At 44.3% G+C, this 17667-nt stretch overlaps 1 protein-coding gene across 10 annotated transcripts in view; it reads right to left on the reverse strand.

The window, feature by feature from the left end:
- Window positions 1-17667, reverse strand: part of EndoA (SH3 domain containing GRB2 like, endophilin-A) — a 112334-nt gene that overhangs the window by 18584 nt on the left and 76083 nt on the right. For 9 of the 10 annotated variants that reach the window (XM_075681617.1, XM_075681616.1, XM_075681612.1 and 6 more), the window contains exons 3-9: window positions 11289-11405; window positions 6171-6239; window positions 5958-6030; window positions 5012-5146; window positions 3608-3741; window positions 2802-2868; window positions 2443-2543 (exon numbers count right to left, since the gene is read on the reverse strand). In XM_075681617.1, coding sequence (XP_075537732.1) covers window positions 2443-2543; window positions 2802-2868; window positions 3608-3741; window positions 5012-5146; window positions 5958-6030; window positions 6171-6239; window positions 11289-11333 — 624 coding nt within the window. In that variant the 5' untranslated portion in view covers window positions 11334-11405. The remainder of the gene's footprint in view (window positions 1-2442; window positions 2544-2801; window positions 2869-3607; window positions 3742-5011; window positions 5147-5957; window positions 6031-6170; window positions 6240-11288; window positions 11406-17667) is intronic. The other variant, XM_075681609.1, reaches the window with a different exon arrangement.

The following is a 17667-nucleotide window of genomic DNA, read 5'->3' on the forward strand; positions in this document are numbered from 1 at the left end:
GTGTGCTCGGTTCATTCATTACTGCGTCCCACACTGCATCTAGACAGCTGGGTCAACATTCTTTAAAAATATGATTTTACACTGCTGTTCCACAACTGCCGACACGCAGATCACCACCATGGTAGCTGGAACAGTTCTACATGCATGCAACGCTCTGCGTCGCAACGGGAATATTGAAGAAGGATAATTTTACATTGCCAAACATTATATAGTGCTGCTCCTGCTCATTTACCTAGTAAAAATTTCAGCCAACCTTGAATTACTCCTGTAGCATTCACCACTGTAGCACAATGAAACACTATTAGGCAAATTCAGTCGAACTTTGATATAACAAAGTTGTGCTTGCAGCGAAAAACTTCATTAAATTGCAAATTTAAGTAATTCGAGGTTTTAAGGTTATAAACAACTTCACGAATTTCCAGAGCATTCCTGGTGAATAGTAACTTATAAACAATTTGCAAGAAAGTTGGGCCATAATAGTGCAGATTGCACTGAGAGCCATGCATTGATGTGGCTCACAGCATTCGAGATTTGGGTGTGTTGCGTAGCGCGTCTCCAGATATCTTGGACGCCATGGCTGACCGTGCTTATTGCCCACAGCCGGCACCCACAAATTAAAAACAAAACTTTAAGAAGATATGCATATTCATCCCGAACAAGAAAAGAAAAAAGTCACAGACAACTACATGAAGTAAGGTTTGTATTTTTATCGGTGTCACGCGTGCTCAGGGAAACATTATGAACTCGCTATCACGAAGCAAGCGAGCGCTTTGCACCATGTACTGGAAACTCGAGATTATGCGACCGCCAACACCAGAAGCGTGGAAACACAATGTGCATCGAGTCACGAAACGTCTCGGCTTGTACTTTGCACTTGCCATGGAGAGATGATCTCCAAGGTACGGTGCATGGCCTGCGCATGGACGCACGCGCACATGCTAGGAGGAGAAGGTAGATAGGCACGCATTCAATCCCTCCTTATCACTCTTGTGCAGAAGGAATCATCAGCTCTTGTGCTTCTCCAAGCGCTGCGGGCTACCACGTGCCTTGCAGCATCTGCAAGTTGTTTACCAACGCGACAAATGGCACAGCGGTGCTTTATACCTACGGCTTGCCGGCGCATGTGATTTGACGGCGTTTTTTCAGCTCAACCTTTTCATGCGGAAGGACGCTTCAAATATCTTCTGCCTTGGTAGACATTTGTATAGCTTTTTGCTTGATTTACTAGCCATACAGGTACCAAGTACACAGTTAATATGGCCGAAAACTTTGCTAAATTGAAACCATGTTATGAAATTACTTCGTTAAATCACGAAAAAAGATATAGTTTTCAATGCAACTAAGATCGGGAAATGAAAATAGTTACATCGTGCATTTCATTACATTGAAGTTCATTTTATTGAGGTTTGACTGTATTCAAATTTTTATTGTATATAAAGAAATACACTGCCTTGGAAACTGACTGCCACATTGCAACAAGCATTCTGCATCAGCTGAGTTATAAAGAAGAGGCCGAAAGACTTTTCGTTATCATTTCTGCTACATTTGAAGCTATAAGCCTCCATGAGCAAAGCGCAATGTTTTTTTACCCTGTCAAATATCATCATGATGAACTTCCTTTTGCAACAAACAACTCTTTCTGCTGCGTTAGACGTCGATCCCGTCAGCTCTCTGTCCACACCTCGAAACCCTTTGCTCCTCCTCGTAAAGAAGTAGTGCAGTAGAGTCGTCTTACTGTTCCATCACTTTCAAAGATACCACTTGCAGTGCATATTCACTGGATAAGCCAGCAGACAGGATGGCCATCACTCCTATCAGATGCTGCACAGGATTATATGTCACCCAGAAATGAGATTATCCCCGAAAGTGAAAGACCAAGAATATGACCCCAAGCCTCACTGCTTCTCATGCAAAACAAGCGATATTGGCAACTTTTTTGCACATTCTATCACACATTCCACATATTTTCCACACACATAAGATGGTTACAGCTTTGTTTTAGGCACAAACTTGATGTGCAGCTCACAGTGGCCATTTGTTTCCAGATGGACCCTAAATATAGCTACCCATCATACAGAAAGCCACGAGCAAGGGAAAGCAAGCTTGTGAATGAATGTTTAGGTTTTGTACTGGGCACAGAGATGAAAAATCTATAGTTATGATATATACAATTGCATAGATGATGACTGGGTGGCTTTGTTTGAAATGCCTTTCAGGCTAGGCCTCTTAGACCATAGTACCTGAAGAAGCAACGCACTTCTTTATTCGATTACTCTGTGAGAAAGTTTCAGAGTTAGAACTGGCGATGTCCGAAGTTCCTGGCTATCTTTGCGGGAGACAGGTTCTTGATTAGAAACGGGTAACATCCTCGGATATAAGCCCATATGGCTGCAAGCAGCTTTAAACTTGCCCATACAAAAGCAACAGTGATGTCCCACTTACATCATTTTGTAAAAGATTAAACATTCCCAGGGACGCCAAGTTGAAAGACTCTTCAAATTTGTCCTCGGCAAGCTTGATCTCATCTTCTGTCAAGTGGCCACCTGCAGACAACAGAAAGTAAACCAATGCTGCAAATGTGTGCACTGAGTACCTTTTTTTATATTTTTATAAAGCAGGTGCATTTTAATAAATACTGTTCAGAACTCCTACACCTGTTTAAATATCAGTGATGAGATTTGTAGCCATGAAAACCAGACACCAGCATACTGTAGGAACCAAAAATGCTCTCTGTCATTAAAAGACCTTGTCAGAGCTTTCACCCTATAATTTCCCTGTGCACATAGACCAAATTGGTATACCTTTCAGTTGTTTTCGCTTTTTGCAGTCATAGTCCAGACGTCGACCCTGCAATTTCTTGCGATGATGCTGCAAAACAACAACAGGCACCAAGAATGTGTCACTACAATATAGACACAAACAGCGATCCAAGATGAAATGCACTGTAGCAAAATGTATCTCAAGGCTGATGATGCACAATGCAAAATGCTGACAGGGCTAGACACGCCTGCAAGAAACATACACCGAATAGTGTAGTACAGATACAGCTAGAGAGCTTAGAAATCCAATGGGGAAGCATACTCCCACAAAAAAGACAAAACAATCCATCTTGTTGCATTTTAACCAAAAAATTTAATGCACAACATCGAGCAACACATGAAAATAGCTGGGGACACATTTTGGAACAATCACTTTTTGCCATACTTTCATGTTGCAAGGTTCCTAGTGTGATTTTCAACTGAAGTGAAGGGTACCTCTTGACCATACAGTGCCTCTGCTACTGACTCTATCAGTGCCCTCAATTTCTATATTCTATTGATGCAGTTTATGACATGACATGATGCACTCAACGGCAAACTCTGTGGATGCACTCGATAGTGGCATAGTTATGAGAATGATGCCGACAGAAGTGCGTCTGCCCACAGCAATTACGAAGTTGCTTCAGAAGTAGCACACACTGTGCTGAAAGCAATATACATGAAAGCGAGTGTTTCAAAATGCAGTTCCAGCATCCATATGTGTGTATCACAGTGAGAAGAAGTGGGGCACATCAAGCTGTAAAATTGCGTTTCTGGATTAGGGCTGTTTGTAGATCATTAAGACTCACCAAAACATCCTTAAGGTCCTTGTTCTGTAGTTGGGTAAGGGGCTCAAGAAAGTTCTGTTTCACATTATCTTCCAGGGCATATTTGATGTCGGCCAGCTGCTTGAGTGCCTCTCCAGCTTCGATGAGGCTCTGACCTGAATGGGACGTTAGAGGCCACAATGAGAAGGCAAAAATTAAGCATGACCGTGTTCTCAAGCTCTGCATGTAAGGCAACAGCTGGAACATGTTCACAGCCTAGAGAATTCTTGTCACAAGTGTCACTGAATGTAAATAGGCCACCCTCTAAACTTCAAAAGACAATTTGCATGTGCTGGTGCGTGTGACATATTTGTATAATTTAGACATGGATGCAGAATTTTTCTCCAACAGCATGACTACTAAGCAGCCCAGCAATGATCCTTGTGATTATTCCAAAGTGGTTGCATGAAAACAGTACATGTTTCCAAACATTTTTTTTATATTTACATGCCACTCTATAATTGTTGTTACCTTATCAATAAATTTAGCTTCACTACTTGGTTTTTATGCAGTAGGTGATGCGTGAACAAGTTTTTTTTAGTCCTACATAAACAAGAACCTCATGTCTGCCACTTCATTTTTTCACATCTGTGTGTTTTCCCACAATGTAAGCGTAAATCACAACTTGCCGATAAGCGCACCCTGATATTTTAATGCAAATGTATAGTGTTGCCCAGGGGTGCAGCCAGGAGAGGAGCGGGTGAGGGGGGTGGGTACTCGTCCTCCGGTTAAGTGCATGCCCCCACCCAAAAAACATTCCTGGCTACACCACTGGTGCTGCAAATCCCCGGCTACTATAGAATTGCAGAAATTGTAAATTCAGCATGCTAAAGCTTTCATGCTGAAAACAGAAGGGCCCTACACAACAGTGTTGATAGCTTAATTACAAGGTCACCAGATTTACGGAGTCTTTAGCCACCTCAATAACAACTTTGCTTTCTTGGAGCCTTAGTGACTTTTTTAATGAGGTAAATAGTCAGTAAATGTTGCTACTTCTAAAGATATATAGAAGAACTTATTAGTGAGCCATCTGGGTACATCAGAGCTGGTATTCTAGGCCAAAAAATATCTCGAGATGTGATACCATTCTAAGAAATCAGGCTTTTTTCCCTTTGCACATTCTGACTCTTAACTTGTCACTGCATGAGGTAATCTGCTTAAAGTATAGTAAGGAAGACGTGTAGGAACAATTAAAAAAGGGCAAATTCCGAGCCAGTCATCATCTTCACCTAGCGATTTCTTTCTATAAATGAAGCCTTTTGGGCTCTGACCAGGCAACTTTGTTAATAAAAAGAAAAAGTTACCAACACTGCCACTCAATGAAACAAGACAGTGCATTGTACTGGTTATTGTTACTTAGACTATGAGCAACAATGCCATACTGACCAAAGGGGCTTTCCTCGCCCAAGTCAGTGCCATACTTGGCCATGGATTCTCCGAGCACTCCCTCCGGCTGAGGATATGCATGAGTTTTTCCCGGGCCTCGGAGTTTCGTGCTTACCATCAGCTTTGCTCGGGATGCTGCAAGAAAGTTTACTATGAAGAGAGTGCAAATAACTGAGCACCGTCAGAAAGAATGCCACACAACCATCCTTGCAATCTGCAGTGGCACCAATGAACAATTTTAATCGCATTTTACAGCGCCTTTAGGGGTGTCGTGAAATGAAAATACAGAAATATAAGTGCAATAGAAATAGTAAGCAGCCTGCATATCCGTGCTTTTAATAGCTCTACAATTAACACTTCTGTAGTTTGGTGCCACCTCTACAATAGGTGAATTCCCCTTGCTGACGACCCATTGCATCACTCACACAGGTTGATGCATGCAACAGATATTTACACTTTTTCCACCTAAAGCTTCCTTATATGACTAAGCATTAAGTGGTCTATTAAAAAAGGTTTCCTAGGTGCATCAGTACATCCATGTTTTTTGTTTGTTTGTTGTTTGGTTCTTGTTTTAATCATGTAAGCTCCTTGTAGAAAAGACAAGGAATTATTGGAATGCACATGGAACTTTCCAATGGGGCATCTGTTGCTAAAACCAAACTTCAAAATGTACTTCAACATCTTGACGTAGTGCCTTGCATCCCAAAGGTTTGTGTGTTAAAGTGTGGCCAGCATACACAGCTTGGAGTGATAGCTCAGCTTCAGCTCTCCTCACTTGCACTTAACGACTTGCTGCAACCACAAGTAAAATATTTGGAAAGTAATACAGAGGCACGTGCTAAACAAATGAACGATTCTTTATTACGTCTTAGACAATGAATATGAAAATCAGCCCATTAACATATCTTAAAAGGGTAGCGTAACACTGTAATGATAGAATAACTACCTGGATTTGGCTGGAGGTATTCTTTTGTCTTTACAATCAGCTCTTCCACTAACTCGCTGGTCAAGTCTATTTTCTGGAGAAAGAAAAATAAAAAAAATATATGCGGGCAAGAAAAGCCAGTTGATGTTATTGTGGCAACACATCAACACAGCATGCATACTTAATTGAAAAGTTGTGCAAAAAAAGAAAAAGAAAGTACATCCGTGTGCTCACCCTCTCCATTTCCATGTACTCGTCCGTGAATTTGGTACCCTCTGCTCCACCAATCTTTTCGCTGACATACTGCAATGTAAGTAACATGAAAAGTCCAACATAAGAGGCAGTTGGCAGAAAAACGAAAAATGGAAAAAGAAGACTACTGAAAAAAATATCAAAAATGGGCATTGAAGTAGATCCTTGATGACTCTGTTAACAGCAGTAGCACTACTCCTCTTGCCTATTGCAACAATGTGTTTTTATGGCTTGTAGCTATGACTTGGCACTGTGATTACTTTCATGCTATGGCAACCTTACACGTAGCTCAAAGCCAGGGGGAAAAGCAGCTTTCACTGTTAATGGTAGCATGGAGGTTTTGCTTCTAAGGTCGTTTGTAATTTTTTTTTCATGGCATTACATTACACAGCTTACCTGTACTGTATAGCGTTCACTATAGTTACCTAGGTGTACCATAGTCACATATTTTACAAGATGGAGATGCACATTTAACTCTGCTAAACTTACTTTTGCATCTCATTACTTTCGAGTCTATGTGGTAACCACAAAGATAAGGTTGAAAGAAACATGCTTGCACTTTACACAAGTACATAAAGCAACTACTACAAAGGTTGTGCAATGTGTGCATTTTTTGTGGCACGGTGATGAAAAATTATAACTATTGCTGCAAGAGAAATAAATGCGATAAACAAGTGTATGAATACTGAATAAAGTGGAATTGATTAGCCCAAGTTAGTGCGAGTTAAACATGATAGTTAAAATAAACACATCTAGTTATGCCCCCTGCATCTCTCTCTCTCTGTCTGTCTGTCTGTCTGTCTGTGTGTGTGTGTGTGTGTGTGTGTGTGTGTGTGTGTGTGTGTGTGTGTGTGTGTGTGTGTGTGTGTGTGTGTGTGTGTGTGTGTGTGTGTGTGTGTGTGTGTGCGCGTGCGTGCGTGCGTGCGTGCGTGTGTGTGTGTGTGTGTGTGTGTGTGTGTGTGTGTGTGTGTGTGTGTGTGTGTGTGTGTGTGTGTGTGTGTGTGTGTGTGTGTGTGTGTGAGAGAGAGAGAGAGAGAGAGAAAATGCGGATGTTCCTTGTAAAGAACTTTTCCCTTTAAATGCCACTTTGCGGCAATGCTTAGCGTTTTTCCGTGAAGCCACATTCGAAGGCAGAATTCGTAGACCCCAAATGCAGTCTGCACTGTGGTGAATCCGCGCCGCGCTTCATAGAGCAGCCAGTGAAAGCGGTGATGACTGAACATGCACAAATTCTCTCTGAACTTGGCTGTCAGTATAAACTCATGCCGCATCATTTTTATTATTAATCTGGGTATTTTCTTTTTCTCTTTCCTTTTTTTAAGTTAACACGATTTCAAATAAATAGCAACTAAGGTTTAACTGACATTCTGTAATTACATGACTGCAGCTTTAGCTTGTGCAAGAATATTACATCCTGTTAAAAGAACAAGCTAAACATCCTTGTTAATACGACGGAGTCATATATAAGCAGAACTTTTTGTTGGGCTAGTTGGTGCATGTTACTGAAGTACTAAAGCGCCAAACAGACGACACAAGAAGAGACACGGACGAGTCATATATACTTGCTATAGCACTGATAATTTATGTGTAGCAAATCACAAACACACAAACACATTTTGATGCGAAAAAGAGAAGAAAGAAATGAACGAAAACGTAGCATTTGCTGGGATCAAATCGCAGTCCTTTTTACGGGCTGGGAAGTGTCTCGGTCATTTAGTGACTTGAAAGAAAGAAAGAAAGAAAGAAAGAAAGAAAGAAAGAAAGAAAGAAAGAAAGAAGGAAAGAAAGAAGGAAAGGAAGTGCTACTTTGTCCTACTAGGCCAGAAGTCGTTCTCGGCGGGCCGAATTAAACATATCAAATAAGTTCTTTCGCGATTGAAAATAATGCCACCAAAATTAACCTTTAACTGAACAAAACAGTGGTCTCGACAGTGAACAAGACAATTACCTTTTTTGCTATGAAACATGCCCAGTCATTTAGTATCACAGGAGGCAGTTCTGTATTCTGTGCTTCATGCGTTAATTGAGACAAGGGTCGGACGAGTTCAGACAAAAGTTTAGAACTTGGACACCTGACAACCTGTGTCAAAAGACTTCGCACATTTGTGCAGACTTGTATCCATGTGTGAATGGCAAAAAAAAAAAATTCACCGACAATTACGATACTCCCTATGCAAAATTTATATATCTGTTTTCATTTCGCGATTTATAGGCAGGCACGGACAATCTACACGCTGCAAATACAGCGAAGCGTCGCAAAACAAAGAACACTCGAGCACAACGATAGTGGTGAGCAGAATCAGCGATTGTCAAAAGTCTGATCTGTGGGTCAAGTGCGTCGGCTTCCAGAAAGTACTTCACAATTCGTGTCACGCATACAATCATATTACAAAAAGCTATGATGACAACAGCTGATGGATAGAACTACCGATAACATTCGAAAAACTTCTGATAGATGCAAGAGCGCCGTGCGTCGAAGGATAATGTTTAACATTTGTTAGCCGATGAAAAGCACTGACCGAAGAAAGACAAAGATGTGAACAGATGATGCACAGTACTCTGGTACCATCTCATAGCGATCTTTGCAGAATATGTCTCGCGTGGCACCACGGTGCGCAGTACCAGACGGCACTATGCTTTTCTCTTTCATGTTTCGCTGCTGTGCTCGTTCACTCGGTTACGCTGCCGCCGCTCACCGCAGGAACCGTCTATCGTAGAGAAAGCAATTCAAAAAGAGGGGACACTCGGCAAAAACTGGCATTAGGAAACACATCTAGCCTAATGTTAATCCCATCAGTTAGCTGACACGAGCATCGGAAAAAAAAAATTGATGTGAAATGAACATCATCATCATCAGCCTATTTTATGACCACTGCAGGACGAAGGCCTCTCCCTGCGATCTCCAATTACCCCTAGACGAAGTTTTATTTTTTTTAATTATTTCCCGCTAAAGTTATAAAAGCTTTGCATATAAATGAATTCATACTTTGCGATTTATTTTTCTTGTGTCACCTAGCAACAAACTAGCGGTACGCCAGACTTACCACCGAAACGAGGGAGGCCGGCTGTGCATGTGAAGTTCGCCTGTTCAGCAACCTGCTTCATTTGGATGTAGCCTGTTTGTTGGGCTCCCGGCATATTCTTGCCTTCTTTGTGCACTTCGACATGGCGATACTTCACTATTGGACTATGGCAAGGTGAGAAATTTTGTGTCAGTCTGCGACGCATTTCAAGCAATTTAGGCTTTTACAGAATGGAACTGAGACTTGTGACGCAGTTAGCGAAAAACAGCTCCGCCGTCCTGGCATAGCTAATTTGAGTTAATGACTCGTACTGAGATATGTTTGCAACGCTTTCTATGAGCCCCAACATTATTTTAACTTTTTTCGGTAGTTTTTGGGCACACCCGCCGCTCCCGGCTTTGTGACGCAGTTAGTTTCGCGTGTACTGAATCTTAATGGGACAAGTTATGGCGCTTTCTCTGACCCCCAACATTATCGTGACTAATTTCGTTACTTCTTGGGGTACCTTTGAAGCACAGTGGCCGCGCTCGGCATTGTGACGCAGTTAGCGAAAAACAGCTCGGCCATGTGACGCAGTTAGTTTCGTGTGTACTGAATCTTACTGGGACATGTTTTGGTGTTTTCTCTGAATCCGAACATTATTTTAATTAATTTCCTTACCTTTTAGGATATTATTGAGGGACGCTCGCCACGACCAGTTTTGTGACACAGTTAGTTTCGCATGTACTGAATCTTGCTGGGTCAAGCCCGTGACACATTATCTGACGCCCAACATTATTGTAATTTCATTACTTACTTCTTGGGATACTTTTGAGTTACGGTCACCGCGCCTGGCGTTGTGACACAGTTAGCGAAAAGCAGCTCGGTCGTGGTGAGGAAGTAGGTTTGGCGTCTACAGAATCTCAGGGAACAAGTTCATAACTCTTCTTGTGGCCTCGCAACAATATATACTTTCTTTCGGTACTCATGCTTGCGAAAACACAACGAGTGATTGCCAGGAGTGATAACACTGGAGTGTGTTGCTTGCACCGGCAGAACGCGCAAACAATAACGCTGGAGAGCTGAAAAACCAAGAACTTGAAAATTCTGTCTCCTCAATGACTGAAAACAGACCCTGCACTCATGCATTCATCTTGAGTGCGAGTAGAAGGAATTCTGCCAACGTCTAGCATCGTCTGGCTAAGAGCCTGTGTTGTGGCCACTTATGTGTATGTAGCTTACCATCACGCCGGCTAAGGCCAAGTTGTTTTGGAAACGCGCAGTCACCTGTCTGTTTGTTCTCCTAAAGTGCAGAAAGTAATGACCAGGAATGGGGAAGGCTTGCAAATCAGATGTTTTCATATTTTACAGTATTGTATGGGATTAGTATTTTCTATGCCATATGTACACAGAAGCGAATTGCTTTGGTTTGTAATGCCACCCATTCACCACTTTCGAACGCTTCGCCTCTACATGCAGTATTCCTATAAGGTCTAATTCACCAAAATGATAGATGGTTGTAATTTTTACAGCTGATGCCTCCCGGCGGAGCTTCGTACGAGAACTACTGCTGCTTACTTGGTGTCACAACATTGGATGAACGCACAAAAAGCCCAGAACCAGCATTTATAAAGAGCAAAATAAACAGTTCCTCATTTACAAGGTGTCTTGCATCTACTTCATGAAATTACAAGTGGCACAGATTCGGTGGAGTCTTGTAAAGACCGTTTGCAATCATTTGTACTATATTAAACGATTCTGTACTATGAATGTGCGCGGTTGAGCAGCAGAACCAAAAGAAAAATAAATGCTGTACCGATTAGCGCAGCCGGCGCAACACGTGCTAGCTATCATTCAAAACGCGAGCGCCCAAAACCGAAACCGGAAGATGTTAATCCCATCTGCTTGGTGCACTACAGTCAATTCGTGTCTTTCACTATGGGGCCATTAAAAGCTGCGCTATAAAAGGAGTCGGTACTTCATGGAATGCATGTTTCACGTGCGCTCTACGACTTCACCGCTTCAAAGGAGCGGGCAGCATGTCGCGCAGCCTCCAATAGACATGCAACAAAGGGAATGCAGGGCACATCAGTCTCACCTGATTGGCTTTGTTGATCTGTTTCTTGAGCCCTGCGAATGCCATAGCTTCAGAGTTGCCACGAGATGGCTGTCACCGCACGTCCACTGCCCCAGTTCACCGAATCCCCGCCACTTTCTGGAGCAAAGCAGGATCGAGAAAAAGAAAAGGAATACAGTGAAATCTTGTTTATACAATTCTGTGTAATACGCTTCTTTTCCTTTTCCCGGCCAACGTCCCATAGGAGCAATGTATTTTCATACGGTTATTGCGATTGCGCTTTCACATGAAATTGGACAGTACTATTGCAAAAGTGGACTTTTACTGGTATTTCTAAAGCTCATAGTTTCATATTCCAGTGTACTAGCTTAAATAACATTCCAACGATGCCATGAATAACGTGTTAAGCCCCAGGCACACTGGAGGGAAGATGGTAGGCGACCCTAATCTTTGACTTAGGTGTCTCTTAGTCTCACTCGCACCTTGGTGTTGGTGTTTAGGTTAAGCGAGCGAACGTCTTTTCCCGGGCAAGATATGCGGGCGAGGAGCGAGGGAGTGTGAAGAGGAAGTGCAGCGCGTAGCGACGGGACGTAGCCCCATAGCGAGCGGCGCGCGAAGCGCACCTTAAGCGCCCTCTCCGGTGCTGACATTAGAGACTTTTAGCTTGTCCGCTATTCCGGTAAACGGGAGCGGTTTGGGCGGATTGCCGGATTTGCGGAGGCGTAAACGTGAGCGGCCAGAGCGGTGCAGCCGCCTGGTAGCATAGAGTTCAACCATACAAACACAGAGCTAAAACTGCAGTAACCCACTATATCCTGCTTCGCTACTCGTGCGAATTTTGGCAGCGACGTAATTGTGAACACCATTACGCCACTGTAGAAAATTTACACCAGCAGCTAAGAAGAATATAGTAATTAGCTTTGTGTTTGTGTGGTTGGGCTTTGCGCCGCCAGCTGGCGCCACCAATCTGGCCGCTCACGTTTACTCCCCCGCTAAACCGGCAAACCGCCCACGCTTGGCGGAATACCGGACACGCAAAAAGTCTCTATTATAGCATGTAACGAGAGCGCTCGCGCAGCTGTTACAAGCAAGCGACCGAGTGACCGAGCAGGTGAGTGACGGGAGAGGACAGACGAGAAAGGAGGGAGTGAAGACGCATCCGGTCTGCTAGGCAGATGTTCAATCTATACCAGGCAACTGTTTTCCACTTAATTAGCCAGTTAAATATCATGTCAGCTTCTTGTGTGTGATGTCATTAGTGATATCATTACTACCACTTTCTACTTCCGGGTTTTTCCAGGAATTTTGCCAAAGTCATGCTCACGCGGCGGGTCTCTAAATTCTACGATTATGTGTTTTGGTGTGCGGTAATCAGTGATTTCTAATTAATTCTAATTATTACAGACACCTCAGTAACTCAACTTGTAACTAAACTTATGCTCTGATATATCTATAGTGCTGCGCAAAAAACAAGAGTGTCACTTGATGCTCGTGCCACTAATAACGCACATGGCATGCCGCCGGCAGTAAAAGGATGCCGAGGCAGTGCGGCCACACTGAATGACAGTGCACTGCTGCTCAGCTGAGTGAGGGAACGGCAGCTTCTTCTTTTAACTTCCAAAACAACTTCCTTACAAACACTGAAAAGAAGAAAGTTCAGCGCAAACTGATGAGCTATTTCAAAGTTGGTAAATAAGAGTGCTTCATTAAAACTTCTTTCTGGGCGAGTTGGTGCATACTTGACATAAAAATTGTTACAGCGCAAACACATGCAACCACAAGTATCAAGGACGGGACACAAGCGCTGTGTCCCGTCCTTGATACTTGTGGTTGCATGTGTTTGCGCTGTAACAATAAGAGTGCGTTCGCTGCAGTTCGTGTGGTGTTGGGTGGTGGTGCTCCGCATAATGTGTTATGCGGAGCAGTATCACTCGACTACACGCGAACCTTTGCTATTGAGTTTGTCACTCAGTATGCCTATTTTCATATTTTTTGGAGCTTTCTTTGGATAATGCGATTTTTGGATTATATATTTTATTTTGCGGTTCCCCTGAAGATCGTATCAACGAGACTCAACTGTACATTGAAAGGACACAAAAGACAGCACACTAAATAAGTTTAGACTGATGACGCATTCTTTGAAAAACTATCTTCGTTAACTTTGCAGTAAGAGGTTGCTTATTCAAATAGAAAACGAAAGCTAAACTTATCTTTCTTTTTTTATTTCACAGTGAAACCGCAAGCTGACATGTCAGAGTGAAGTTGTGGATTTTTAACGCATCTTTTCGTATTAGGGCATTTATGGCACGCTAAATGTCCTCGAAACTTGCTAAGTTCACACTCTGACAATGCAGTCAATACAATACAACACAACGACAATACAATGCAGTCCATCTTTTCGCACCAAAACTACAGCACCACTGTATCAGCATGACATCACACATTCAATGCACTATCGCATTCAATATTAGGAACAACATAGTGTACACCCCCCCCCCCCCAATCTGTTCCTTCAATAACAAAAACAACAAGCGTCATTGTCTTAAGACCAGATGCTACCAGTAATCAGAACGGTGTTCAGGGATTTTGTGTGTGCGTGCGCATAGGCTAGGCACTGCCATGCTGCTAGGCGTGCAGGCACTGCATGGCAGCGCCTACATAATAATAATAATAATAATAATAATAATAATAATAATAATAATAATAATAAAACTACGGACTCTTGTGTTGCAACTCACATTGAGCACGATAGTATTTATTCTGACATATCCTGTCTTAGCACATGAAAAGTTCGCAAAACTTTCCATGTTGGCTCTTTGGTTCATTTAGAACGCAACGCCATTTCTTCTTTATTAATAAAAAATAAATTAGCTAGACAAGAAGGGATGCTGTCAAAGTACATGACGTCACGGCCAGTTCATACGGAAACTTCAAAGAGGCATTGCCACATGTCTTTGCATGTTTTCTGGCTTACCAAGCATCTGCCTACGGTAGAAATGAGCTTTTCTGTATTTTAGAAACATAATTTAGTAATACAGGTTAACTTATTATATGTATAGTGTCCCTTCATTATATAACTAGTGCTTATTTAAAGGGACACCAATGTTCCATAAAGTTGTATATAAGCAAAGTTGAATGTCGATTAGAAGTCGCCTTTCGTATTATGTCCCCCTGTAGTACATACGCTCGATGCTAAAAGCATCACATATGAGGTTTAAGTGGTGCTGTCATCGGCAGTTTGTGTTGCTAGAGGAAATTAGTTAACAGCCTCAATAGATAACCTGCATCTGCTTCATTGAATGAGAAAATGCTCCGTCGCCCTGAGCATATATTGCTGCTCAACGAAGTGTATGTGCTACCCCACCGTTTTCATAAAAACAATAGGCCGAGCCACACACCGCTGCACTGCTATAGTGGCAGCGTTAACACTTGGGCAGCGTGCACATTGAAATCTGCCGTGGACATATCTGTGCTGGGCGAAGAAAAGCTACGAATGGCACTGCGAACAAATTACCCAGATGCCTATGTTCAAACTCTTTTCGGTGGTGCACTTTGTGCTTATCAATAAATTTCTTTAGCGTATATAGTAGGCCAACTCAGAAGTGCCAAACGCATTTGAAACATCCTCAATTTTCATGCTAATTATGATATTGAGGCTATCTTGGCGTATACAGTAGTGCACGCAGCACCTGTGCATAGGTTAAAGGGACCACTCAAAAGAAACACTAAATCTGTTTATAGTATGACTACGTATTCTTTCTCATCAACACTGGGGCATTCGGTTGATCTTTAGGAGATATAAGGCCAAAGTTTAAGTTGTTGAATTTCGCGGAAACCTCGGGGCCCGTACGTCAGAATGACGTCACGAACTTCAACGCATTTTTTTCATATTTGGGCCCTCTGTGTCTCAGTAAATGTTCCTGTAATTTGCCGAATGCAATCTGAGGCCAGAGCAGACGCCTTCAGTATCCATGAGGTCACGAGGAGCTGGTGCGCCAACTTCAGTGCGGCGTCGATCGCCACCCTTCCTCTGCTTTGTCGTGTTCCCCGGCTTATAAAGCACCTTCTTACAGCTCAGACCACGCGTACGCTTGCGGACGCGCGCCCACGCATGCGTAGACAGTGCGGCACGGCTCGTACGCGTCGAAACGCGGCGTGAACTCGGTGAACAGCTCCGCTATGTTATCGCGCGCACTTGGGCTGCCACGCGTCGGCGCGCCTGGTTATATACGCAGCTACGGCGCGGTACAATCAACTCTCAGCGAAGCAGATTTATATCATGCAAGAAAGTGCTTAACCTTTCCTTTTTTGTTCTGACCTAACAGCTCTAAAAATATAACAATTACTTTCAGAGATATCGAAGCATTTTGAAACACTGTCATTAACAAGGTGATGTTTTCCCAGGCGTATACGTGAATGAGCCCAGAGCGCGCCCGTCGCGCGTATTTGTGGATGCAGACCGCAATTCCTCGCGAGACGCGGCAGGCGCAAGGCGCGTAGACGCGAGCTTGCGCGCGACCGCAAGCGTACGTGTGGTCTCGGCCCATTTTAGAGCGCAGCTCTTTGGCGTCCGTTCCTGGGTTTCGCGTCGTCGTCGGCCTCGTAACCAGCTCCGCCCCCCTTTCATCCCCCCAGCGCTAGCAGCGACCGACTGATACCGCTGGATGCCGCTGACGCCGCTAGAGAGTCAAGATAACGTGACTGCATAGAACACCGTCGCCGCCATGCAGAAAGAGGAGGAAAGGGTCCCCCCCCCCCCTGTTCTTGTGTGGCGGATAGGGTGCTCTTCAGTTGCCGACGCGCCGGTTATTCGTTGTCCCTGAAACCAACTCCGCAGCTGGGGTTGACTCACTATCGGCGTCAGCGGCATCAGTCAGTCGCTGCTATCTCTTCCCTCCTCCCTTTATCGTGTTGTCCGCTTGCTGCGCGCGCTTCTGCCCCCATCGTTTGCCGCTGGGTGTACACGCCGCCCCCCTCCCCCCTCTTCCTGCGAGTCTCCGGTTGTCAAAGCGCCGGCTCGAACTTAATTCCTTTCTTCGCTCCTCCTCCAATGCAACCCCTGTGCGGTGGCAATCAGAGAGCCAGATCGGTGGCGGCGGATCTGTATATGTGCACCGCCCGAGCCGAAATTGCCGCTGCCGTTCGCCCTGTGCGGTGGCAATCAGAGAGCCAGATCGGTGGCGGCTTGACATAAAGACAAACAGCAATTTCCTAACACTTATGCGGGAGAACATCCCGTTCCTCTCGCTCGTAACGCGTCCCACGGCTGTGACAACCTCGCGAGGCACTTGTATAGATCTCGTCTTTGAGAATCAAGCATTGGTGTACCAAGTCGAACATATATCAGTCTATTTCTCCGACCACAAAGCTTCCTTCATGACTGTCAAGAACTGTTAGTGGAGTCTTTGTTAAAGGAATACGTGTGAAAAATAAAAAAAAAATTCTGTGATAGCGCATACATGTGTTGCTCGATTTCTTTGTCTCAATCTATCGAAAAGGTGAAACAGCTTATTTGCTGCGCTCAAATTTCGCATTAGGAAGTAACGTAATCGTCGGTAATTTTTTTCTTCTTTACTATTGTAGAGGGGCAATTTACTAATACGGCCGAAATATTTTTTTCGCTTCAGTGTCCCTTTAAGATCACCAAGCTGCGTGTTCTGTTCATGTTCGTGCGAAAAAAAGAGGGGCGCGCCTGAGGACGCGCGCCACAGAATGAGGCGGCGGCCGCCGCTGCTACGCACAACGCATCCGCGCGCCCACGCACGAAGCTTCGAGCCGACGGGCAGAGAGAAAGGGGGAGGGAGAGAGAGAGAGAGAGTGGTGAATGCAATTTGTCTCAGCCTCCGCGCCTAATTGCGCCTTGCTTCCAGTAAGCCGCGGACGGCCGCCGCCGCCAGCCCGAGCGTCGTACACAAGCCGCGGTTCAGACTGCAGTCCCCGCGAAGCTTTGTCGCTCGGAAAGCGAAGGCAGGAGAGGCGCGGCAGACAGATCGTTGCGGCCCGGCCCCAAAACGTTCTGCCACCGCCGCCGTCGGCGGCAGCCGAATCTCGGCGCTCGGGTGCAAGCAAGCCTTGCGTGAAGACTCCTTACTCGGCACAATAGGCGGGCGCGGCCCGACGAAAAAAAGAAATAAAAGAAAGAAATAGGTGACGCGGGGATCGTTAAACGACGAGGACCTGATCGAATAGCGGTCCCATATACCAAACGCCGCCCCCCCCCCCTATACCTCCGAATAGAGGAACCAAATTTGGTAACATGAGCTGGAAGGAAAGCGATCGTATACAGGTCGACATATGGAACGCGGCGACTCTGCGACACGGTGTAAAAACGGTGTTTGTACATCGTAAGGATGAAAGACATCCCAATGTGAGTGCGGATCGAGCTACGTACCGGAAGCTT

This window comes from Dermacentor variabilis, chromosome 2, assembly GCF_050947875.1.
Source record: "Dermacentor variabilis isolate Ectoservices chromosome 2, ASM5094787v1, whole genome shotgun sequence".
In the NCBI taxonomy this organism is placed as follows: Eukaryota; Metazoa; Arthropoda; class Arachnida; order Ixodida; family Ixodidae; genus Dermacentor; species Dermacentor variabilis.